This window comes from Aptenodytes forsteri, unplaced genomic scaffold, assembly GCF_000699145.1.
Source record: "Aptenodytes forsteri isolate BGI_AS27 unplaced genomic scaffold, ASM69914v1 Scaffold250, whole genome shotgun sequence".
Lineage (NCBI taxonomy): Eukaryota > Metazoa > Chordata > Aves > Sphenisciformes > Spheniscidae > Aptenodytes > Aptenodytes forsteri.
This window is the reverse complement of record NW_008794008.1, coordinates 340,960-352,066: the sequence shown is the minus strand read 5'-3', so window position 1 is coordinate 352,066 and position 11,107 is coordinate 340,960. Positions and strand designations below refer to the sequence as shown.

General features: G+C 40.0%; 1 protein-coding gene across 1 annotated transcript in view; it reads right to left on the bottom strand.

Moving 5' to 3' along the window:
• Positions 1–11,107, bottom strand: part of LOC103907664 (collagen alpha-1(XV) chain) — a 165,339-nt gene that overhangs the window by 109,375 nt on the left and 44,857 nt on the right. Inside the window, exons 3-4 of the mRNA XM_019474796.1 lie at positions 3,600–4,147; positions 106–180 (exon numbers count right to left, since the gene is read on the bottom strand). Coding sequence (XP_019330341.1) covers positions 106–180; positions 3,600–4,147 — 623 coding nt within the window. The remainder of the gene's footprint in view (positions 1–105; positions 181–3,599; positions 4,148–11,107) is intronic.

Below are 11,107 nucleotides of genomic sequence, written 5' to 3'. Positions count from 1 at the left end.
GAAGAAATGCTACATGTAGTCTTATGAAAAATATCTAATGGCAAATGACTTTGAAATCTCTGAGGCACTGAGGATAGATAAAGAAGTGTTTATAAGAGTACTCACATAAGGGTCATCATCTTCACAATGATCTTCAGTAGCCCTTGGGTCAGATTTGATTGTCAGATGTTGAATTGAGCCCTACATGAAACAAAAACAGTTCAAGGAAGTAATATTTTAAGTAGCATGTGTGAAGGGGGGATGGAGGGGTGGGAATTAAACAAATCAACAAAAAAACCCCAGACTTTGTTCTGATTTGCTTGGAAAATAATCTGAAGCATAAAATTTTATGATAATAAACCCAGTTTAAAAATGTAAATATGTTCTTATTTTTTCCTTTTGGAAAAATGTAGAAAAAATTGAAGTTGCCAGAATACAATGACTATCATGTCCCAGTGACAATACAATTGCTACACTGTATTGTTAGTGCCCCAACTGAAAGATCTAGTCCTAGATTATGTCCTAGAGTCTGTAAAGCACTGTCTGCTTTTTCTAGTTAAGAAGTGCATTGCAGCTCCAAAAATGACATGTGAAAACCCCTAAAAATGGAGACAAAGGATGGGAAGGAAATACCAGTAAGTGACGAAATGGGTCAGGGAGAAACCAGCTTAAAACTTTTCAAATGGAAAGGACATGGATTTTCTGATAACGAATGTTTCTTTTTTCAGAGTTTCAAACTATATTTCTCAGTCTGACGTGCTGAAGGAGCAGCAACAATTTCATTTTAAACATTTAAATCTTGTTTCTTAGATTACAAAGACTCAAAGTGTTTTAAGAAACACATGGAGGATGTTTCCTTGTTAGGAGGTCTCACAGAGTTAGGCATGATGCACATGCAGGACAAAAGATGGGTATTCAAATCAAGAGCCATCTTACCTAACACACATGACCTGCCTCTTCCTGTTTTGCTGACTGTATATTTCGTTTCTCTGCTTTTCTATTTTCTGTAGAGAAGAGCCTGAAGAAGCTGAGAGGTTTAGTCTTTATCTCTAGACAGACACAGAATACTTCTCAGTCCAGTGACTTCTCTTCAAGGAGCTAGAATGTTTACACCATGCAATGATAACTTGGTTGCGCTCTGTCTGCTGAGTACTACCACAGACACACAGCAGGTCTGCTCACTCAGGGCTACAGAAAGCCTGCGTCTCATTAAGGAAAAGTGCAGCAACTGTTGAGATGAGAAAAGTAGTATGCTTTGCTGCTACTTAATGCCACCAAAAAATGCAAACTCCAGAGGAGGAGTAGCTACCATTTGTATACACTGCTATGTCTGTCTTTCCGCTCACTCTTTCCTCGCTGCAGCGGTCCACTCTCCCTGTCCTAGAAGCATTGGGGAATTATAAGCAAGGAAGTACTTTTGAAGCAATATTTCTGGTGGCTTCTAGAATATTTCAGAAAGGAACAAAATCTGAGATTCTATCTTTAATGATCCTCTAATTTCTGTACCTTCAAAGACCATGAAACTCACACAGTTGGTGCCTCCTGAATTTGCAGGCAATCTGAGATAACAGCTCAGTGAACTGAACCATCCTATTTCCCTCAAAACTTAATAATGGGCAACTCGGATATTGAACGATGTCAGACTAACTGAAGAGTTTGCTGAAAAATCATACATGAAAGAAGGCACAACAAGACATTTAAGCAGTCTCTTAGAAGTGATGCTTTCTTTTCACAGTATGACTGAATCACATTTGGAGAACACATTTTCCTCCTCTTGCTCTAATCTGTGGCCTGGGATGGTGAAGGAAGCAAAATGGAGAGCCCTAATGTTTCCCAAGTGCTGCTGCTAGCCAATTACTCCAACTAGGTAAGTCATGGCCAAGTCTGCCATGGTAGGGATAGTAGGTATGAGGTATTGCAGTCCCCCTCTGAGTCTTGTACCTGCTGCTCCCTTCCCTGTTAAAGCTGGTTTGCAGAATCTGGCATCATCACTGATTCAGCTATATTTGGTTGTTGTCCGGTTTCTACTTTTCTTTACAAGCACCAGGGCTAGAATTTCCTTTTGTTTCCATAAAATCTGATGATAGTTATGTCCTTTTGCATCTGGCAACCAGAGCCTTAGACACACGAATTCCCATTAGCCAGAGCAAACCAGCAACTGACATCCATTCAGAGTCATTTGCACAATCTGATGTGAATTGTTTCTATTTTGGGCAATCGATATTAACAGTTCCTGTCATACAAACAGAGCTTGAGGGAGGAATCAACCATTTAGTTTTTCTACCCAAAAGCAATTGTGACATATGATGCATGAAGAAATAAAGGCACAAGACCTAGAGTACATGTCACAATTAATAGTACTGAAGCAATCAGAATGTTGGCTGAAATTTATGTACTCGATATAACATACAGAACAGCCTATTTCAGTGGAAATGTCTTAGAGTGTAATCCACCATGCATTCTTGTCACCATATTTTTTGGTGATAATCTCAGCAACTGATCTTCACATATGTGTTTTCCAGGCAGGGTACCAAAGTGGTCTAATTTTCTGGAACGTTTCTCATTCCTACTTAGTAATCAGGCATCCCCAATACTCCAGTCATTCCATCTGTCTAAGAAAGGTAGCACCAGCAGGCAGTTTTCCTACATATCCCTTTCTACCACTTATTTGCTGCTAATCAATATATTCCTGTAATTCTAGGTGCTTAGACTAGTCAGATAAATGATAAAAGTACATTATCCTTGTTGCTTACCAGGTGGAGGTCAGAACCTGCCAGTACACCTGAACTTTAGAAAGAACATCTTCTTTCTCTAAAGCAAAGGATCCACTCAGTTTTGTGCTGCTGCTTTACTAATTTAGGGGAAGAGATATTAATCTCATGAAATACTGTACAAGTTTTGAAATACAAGGGAAATACACAAACAAGACAGAAAAAGTGTGACATTTCCCTTTCAGTTTGACAATGAGTCAGCCTCACGCATATTGACAGCTTTCACATTTCCATTTGGAAGCTCAATGGCTGAGAATTCCAGTCAGGTTGCAGCAGAAAGGATGCTTGCACTCAAGCTAAGAAGGCTTGGGAGCCTTGTAGTAGTGTTTTCAGTGCATTCTATTTTTCTAAAACACCTGATAAGCTTCAAGTAATACATAAATTGCAGAAATACAGCTTTATCTTCCAACTATCTTCATCTTTGATGAGATCATTCTCTTCCTGATGTTGAATGTGAAGTAAACATACCTAGCTAATAAGAGTTTAAAATATTGACTTTCTACTAAGGTATTATTCTCAGAAGTTAAACAAATGGATACTCTGAAATCTGCCCTTCATAAAAGGGCCATATAAAGTTATGTGATATATTTACTTTGAAATTCCTAATATTAAAACTGAGCATTGAGCTTAGTATCTGGACCATTAATAAACTTCTGAGGTTCTAGGAACATTTGCATTTTAAGACAGAATTTATATATCTGCACTGCCTGAACCCTAGCCAAGTATGGAAAATACAAGCTATATAGTTTGTAACCTCATTTGGGATATAACCATTGTAAGCAGACTTTCTTGGGTAGAGAGCACATGCATAAAACACGGAGGCATGTGAATTTATCAGACAGTACTTACTGTGAACTTTTCCAATCCTGTGGCTCCTGCATTACCAACAAATATCCCAGAGCCAGATTCAAATACCAAAGCTCGAGCTGACCTTTGAAATTGAACTCTCTGATATTCTTCACAGTCCATGAACAAAGCAACATCATTTCCCTGAACAGTCACTGTAAACCTATTCCACCTGTTAGTCATCACTGGCACTTTAAATGAAGCAGCCTCTCGGGAGATATAGGAACCAGGCTCTGTGTAGTATATAATTATTCTCTGGGTGCTGTCATCAACCGCTGAAAGTCTCATTCCCAGGTAAATAGTTTTCTGGAAGGCATCTGTTATTGCAAATAGCACTCCTCCACGATCACTGTTTGGTTTCACTGTAACTACAATAGCAAAATCTTTATAGAAAGGCAATGGTATTATAGCACTTGTCAATCGACCGATGTTAGCATCTGGACCAAAGCTGTAAGCTGGAAACCCTCCATAGCCGGTGACAAAGTAGACGGAAGGAGGAAGAGGAACTCCTATTAACTCCGTGAGGTCAAGATGTCCTTTTGAGCCTCGTTCTGTAAAGTGTTTGAGAAAAAACACGTTATTTATTCTTGAGGTGCACAGCCCATTTAATTTAAATGATTTAAGAAAGGCCTTAAAAACTGTAATGCAGTGTTATAGTACCAGTAACTTACTTCTAATAATTTAGGCCTCAGTTCAGTTAGTGCTTAAACACATCTAGCTAAGTACACGTCATTCTTTGTCCTTTGACTAACTGAGGTTACTCATATACTAAAGAAAGGCGCATGTAAATACTTGGTGAAATTGAGTGGTAACAAGTAGTTCCTGCCACGTATACTTTCCTTCAGCTGTCCATAAACTACAAAGAAAAGTGCTGAATGTGCTTGCAGAGTGGAGTCAGTGAAGGTCGAGCAACCTTTTGTTTTCTCAGATAAACTGAGATCCTTTAGCCTCACAAACTAAGAAGACAGCAAGAGTTCTCTACAAACAGCATGACACAGTTTCACAAATACAGGATAAAATTTACAGTGGATTTGCTTTAGCCCTTGCAATTACCTGCTTCTACAACAGATGTTAGATTTTATTTATGCCCTTATTCTCAGATTTATCTCCTCAGTTGCACTGTGTACATAACAAATACTATTCTGCATCAAAATTCACTTTTGAAATGAGAGTATTTTTGCTTTGGCAAACACACAGAATTAAGTGTCGCTGCCAAACATGCTCAGAGAGAGTAAAATCAGGCAAAATAAATTAACCTTGCACTTTGCTCTGAAATCTGGCAAGCTGGTTCTGGTGAAGAGCTAGAGAGAAGTTCTTCAGCTGAAATACATTTCTGTTATTCATTATTCATGCAGTATCATCCTAGGCTATGTGTTGCAAAGTAGTTTCCATTGTCCTAGTGGCTTTGCAAAGAAATGGTAAAATGTTCTCCCTGTGCCAAAGGTGTAATAATCCAGTTGAAATAAATTCTAATCTACCATCTTCTCTGTACTTTAGCTTCAGCACTTACTTGCTAAGGGAACTCATTAACTGGAAAAAGTCTGATGTGCTCCATACAGAAACAATTCCCCTTACATATTTTTAGAAAGTATAGAAGCTATGTTTAGAAACAGAAAAACTAGCTCCTTATCCAGCAACTATTTCCCTTAGGAACTTTTAAATGCTTTGCATTATACATTTTGCCCCTTCCTAATAGTTTGAAAAGTGAACACATTTTTTTCTGGCCAAACAAATCTAATTATTTTTTGATTGTGAATCTAATATTGAGTCATGTTTTATATTCACACATACATACACATAAAGGAACCTCAACTACAAATAAAATGCATTAGCCATTACTCAAGAGTAAAAAGGTAAGGAAAATAGTAAGCTTGAAGGAGAATATAGATCTGTACGCAGATACTAAACCTACTTCCAAAGAGCCACAGGAAAAGTGACCTAGAAAGCAGACGGACAATATCTAAGGTGGCCAGCAATCAGCTTATCAGACTTGGATAGCAGGATGCATCCCAGAAGTGAATCTAATGAATAGAACTGTAGTTTCCCACTTCCCATTCTCAAAGAAAGATTTGGCAAATGCAAAAAAGCCTGTTAATTCTCCCCACACAGCATGTGGAACTGCAGTGTACCTACAGTTTCCTAGTCACATACCAAACAGTAACATACGGAGCCCAAAACACTCTCTCTTTTAGCATAGGCTCTGAGACAAATGAAACATATTTGCAAAAGGTGGCAGCAAAAGACAAGTAAATAAGAATCAGGATTTTCATTTGAGTAAAACAAGTCAGAAGGCTTAGCAAATATCTGAACTTCAGTGAGACTGGGGTAGAATCTTGCACTTATCCACTACAGAAAAGCAAAACAAGAAGCTTCTAGCCAAATTCTGTACTTACAGCTCATCCCCAACTCTTAACGGATTTATCAGGACCTACAGTTACAGTTAAGAGCAGAATACGGACTTACAGCCACAGGTTTTGTTCCTATTTAATTATCTCTGATAAATTCCTGTCCCCCTGCTGCAGTTATGTTAGAATAAAAATGCCCTCTTATTCCCTTAAATCAATAGGTAAATGCTATGCTATTTTAAGTACCTTTAAGCCAGCAGAGCACTATGTTGCACTAGTATAATTTTGTTTCAAACATGTATTGCTACTAAGCCACTGGATATTGGGGAGCATCCAGAATTTGTCCCATTCATGTCCATGTTTCCTAGACCTGGGGCACTGGAAGGTGTGGTACAGAAGCAGCTTTAATATTAGCTATATTTTATCTCAAAAAAGAAAGTAGTAGAATACCAAAAATTGGGATGGTATTTTTATAATTCTAGAGTTATGAGCTGTGCTATACTTTGCATTTGTTACCATTTGTTACTGTATGTTATAGTTGGAATTGCTATAGAATTTGCAGATAGCTGGAGATTCCCACTGAGTAGCTTCAGGGACCAGTTGAGAAGTATCAGTGTGTTGTAAAAATCATCCTGTAAATCAATATATGGATTGCTTCAAGACTGCAGATGGCAATAGTAGGTTTTTTCCTTCTTTTAATTATATTTTTTGCATGTAATTACCTCACTGCTTCAGTACTGAAAATAGTTAACTGTAAAAACAACAAACCACCATTTTGGCATTGGAAGATACCTGGTTTCCCTACTGTGTCTTTAGCACAGCAATCAATAACAGTGGAAGCTCAAAATGGACTGGAAAAAAAAAAAAGGCTCTTTAGAAACAGATAGGAGGAGAAGGGTTTACTCATTAGACAGAAAAGGAGACCAGAAAGAAACATGATGTTGACAGTAGAAGGGCAGCAGTTGACGAAGTTCCTAAAAACTGAGTTACTGGTATAGAAATGGCATTCATGGGAGCCATTTTGAAACTGCAGCTGTGAAGTGACAGGTATTGTGACTTAAGTCTTGGTGCTCATCTGACCCTAAATGGCGCTACTTTTCTCCAGATCACTGTCAGGTATGTGTAGCGCAAGAGAAACCCCACAAGAACTAGGCAGGGTGGAATCGCAAACCTGTGGGATCCAAAATACTTTTCCACTGCTCACAAGGGGTGAAGTACAGAGGAAAGGAGAAAACCTACCTGCTTGGAGGTCTATTACATTTGCTTTAATTGTTAAAGCACAAACCCAGTATTTATATCTTATAAATAGGAATGGAGGCAGAGGCAGAGAAAGGCCCAGATTCATATTATTTGAATTATTATACACATCTGTAACTTTTAGGTTAGTAGCCTTCTTTCAGATGCATTAGTTGTCTTTACAAAAAGAGTGCAGAGAGTAACCAGTGACATCAAAAGGCAATTTGCTCCAACCTAACAGCTTCTAGAAGCATGTCACTCTTTCCTAATCTAGACACACAGATTTGTCTCTTACCCTTAAAGGAAATGGACCTGAGTTCAAGTACATGGATGCAGATGAAGGACATATCCAAAGGTCAGGCTGTATCTGTACTATATCGAGAGCAGTAGCAAAGATCCCTGAATCACTGAAAGAACACAGGCACAGAAAAAATGCCTGGTCAGTTCAGGTGGGGCCCAGAGCCTGGTTGGATCTACAGTTTCTGGAACCCAGAGGACTGCTCTCTGGACTGTGCACGTGCGTGACCTCATACCAGCTGCTCCCTCCGCATGCTTTTTTCCCATGTGGAGTAGGGTAGTCCCAATGCTGGGCCTGATTCAAAACCATTGGATGATGAGGCCTCATCAGACCAATGTCAGTCCACTGAAATTAGTGGAAAAACTCCTTGTGAATCTAGCAGGCTTTGCATCAGACTAACAGTGTCTTTAGCACTGGATCCATGTGCTTGTTTACCTATTTTTAACAAGTGCAGATTAAGTGACATAAGCCTTTTTACGAGTGTATGCAACTCCATTACCAAGACTGAATTTGCCTGCCTTTTTTTTAAAATGCTACAAGGAACTTAAAGGTTTATATTAAAAGCTATTTTAGAAATACGACTAGAATCTGGACCTTTCTTACAAATAGCAATTATAAACCTGAGATATTCTGACACCTGGAGTGGAGTATTTGTATTTCCTGCTGTCTAACAGAGCTCATATAAAACATGCAATACCCACAGCCCCTATTTCTAGCTAATACTGCACTTCCACACAACCTAACTTCTAAGGTGGTATAAAGTATACTAGCATACAGGCTTTAGGAAACCTACTACAACAGAGTCAAAGGCTTACTGATAAGGACACTGTCAGTGTACTTTTATCCCTGGTTTCACCACTAGAAAATGTATCAGAAGCAGAGTTCAAAGGCAAGACTGCCATCTCTGACATCGACAGAATTACCCATCTTAGCCCCATTTTAAAACATACACTTCCAAATGCCCGAGTCAAGTATTGACGTCAAGTCCTTTGAGCAAAAGAAAATGATTAGCACTGTATAGTGAGACCAACCCGTGTTGCACTACTGCAAAATAAACACACTGCTGTTCTCTTCCATGCTGTAAGAAGCAGCTTGAGCTGGACTATCTCAACTACATGAATGCAAAGACTGAAGTTGCACATAAAGGACTGTCATATTTGGCCCCAACCACTTAATTTTTAGCAGTAATATTTGTTCAGCTGATATTTTAAGGATTATCACATTTATTTCATCCATCATGGTTTTATCTAGAAGTGCCTTTTAACACAATTATTCAGGTACATCAGCTGCCACATTTAGCCAGATTCTGCTCCAGGTTAATGAACCCTAACAGGCACATAGAAGAGTCAGAAAAACATGCTTAAGCAGATGCTATTTGCTAAATGTAAGAAGCCAACCACCCTGTCGCTAAAATCATGGCAGTTGTTTTTAACTCAGTCAAGGGAGGGCTTGGATGGCTCCAGAGGTCTGGGGATGGGAGTGGGGTGGGTGCTGGCTTTTGAATGAAATTATTACTTTCTCCTTCTTTTTAATTTATAACTTAAGTTCACCTAGTGTTTCCCCCTGTTCCTCTTCAGACCCTCTTTTATCAGAGCTGCTGTCCATAATCCTGTCCCATGCTTGTAAAAGTCCATTCACTCCATGGTGGTTGGCTTTGCACCCTGTGAAAGAATGCCTCATGTCACTGCTGTTCATTGCTACTCAAGCCTTGCTGGCAGCTCCTTTTCATGTTCTTTTAAGGCAATGGGATAAAAGCAATATTCTACGAAGGCTTTCAAAACCAGACCAGACTCAGAGCAGCCAACATCAGGCTTTGTCTGTAAACGTCAGGCTGTGCCTGTAAACTTCAGCCAAGCTGACCTCACTTCTCTGTCCTCTTCCAGTGCAAATAACCATAAACCTAGGTTGTAAGCTCCCTTTCCAGCAGGGTAAATAAACCATCTCTGTCTCAATGGTGCAGTGCACAGCCCATGTTGTCTCTACTCCGCATTCAAAGAAATGCTGTAATTGTAGCAGAACATTATTTTATATTGGATGCAGTTGTAAGGTGCAGTAAGAAAATTTCTTCTTCCCTGCTGCCAAAGCGTATTTATTTTGCAGTTAACAAGAAATATTTATAGCAATAACATAAAGCGGAGAAGGATTTCCACATCTACAAAATAAAAGTTAATCAAGTACTGCAAAGGGAAAAATAAGGGAAATATTTTAACACAGTCCCAGATGCACTACATGAAATAGAAGAGGCTAAAGTCATTGCTGCTGTCAGGAAAAACAGCATTTGCTCTGCTTACCCAGCTTGAACACATTTCTAGCTGCCATCGATACACTGTTGGAAAACATGGGTAGAATATATTGGTATTAAAGGCTGGAGCATTTTCTTCCAGATGCCTAAGGAAACCTCAGAAGCTCTTTTTAGTGGTGTTGCACACCCAAAAATAAGGCTGCAGTCAGTAGGAACTGCGGTACTTACTGACACGCAAAATCAGGCCCGACATTCTTTTGTGCAAACCGTTTTCCAACACTTTCTGCCAGCTCTGCCTTTACGTCATTATCATTCTGCCCTCTACTGGACAAAAATGTATGTAGTTCATGTACCTAAATACAGTTAATTAAATAGGCTTCCATATTGCACAAAATAGTCTTCCTTTTTTTCCATCTTACCTTGTTTGAGAAACTTTATTTCATTACAATGCTTTCAAGCTAATCAACAACAAAATTTTTACTTCCATACAAACCATTTTTTCAGTTTTTCTGATCTAATACTGGACTATTTTCTTATTGCTTTGTTAGCTGCTTGTCTAGAAGATCTTCCATATACATTTTTGTGCACATGGCTTTTTGTATATAAAACCAAGGCCTTTTAATGTGTATTTTTACTTAATGAACTGTTCTCCTTTAATGACAAAAATCTGTGTTTAAAACACATCCGTTTCTTTGAGCCACAGCAGTATGGAATATCAAATATAGCATAGATGTTAAATAGTTATGTCCTAGTTATGTCAGCTGTACTGGAGGGCAGCAGAGACACCACCTGTGTGCGGTGTGACCAGGTGGATGATCTGCTCGGCCTGGTGGCAGAGCTGAAGGAGGAGGTGGAAAGGTTGAGGAGTATCAGGGAGTGTGAGAGGGAGATAGATTGGTGGAGCCGCACCCTACCGTCCCTGAGGCAGAGGCAGCAGATGGAGGCTTCGCGAGAAGCAGAGGATCCCCTGCCTTCTTGCCACCAGGTAGAAAGAGGGGACCTAAGCGACGGGGGGGAATGGAAACGGGTCCCTGCTTGGCATGCCAGGCGAACCCCCGCCCAGTCTCCCTCACCTTCCCGGTTGCCTTTACACAACAGATATGGGGCCCTGGAACTTGAGAGCCAGGCAAATGAGGATGTAGACGAAGGTCCATCCAGGAGGTTGCCTAGGGTGAGCCCAGCCTCCCTCACCTTCCCGGTTGCCTTTACACAACAGATATGGGGCCCTGGAACTTGAGGGCGAGGCAATTTTTTTAGGCGATTCCCTTCTGAGGGGAACAGAGGGCCCGATATGCCGACCGGACCCGTCCCACAGGGAAGTCTGCTGCCTCCCTGGGGCCCGGGTCAGAGACATCACTAGGAAGCTCCCTGGTCTGGTACGGTCTTCCGA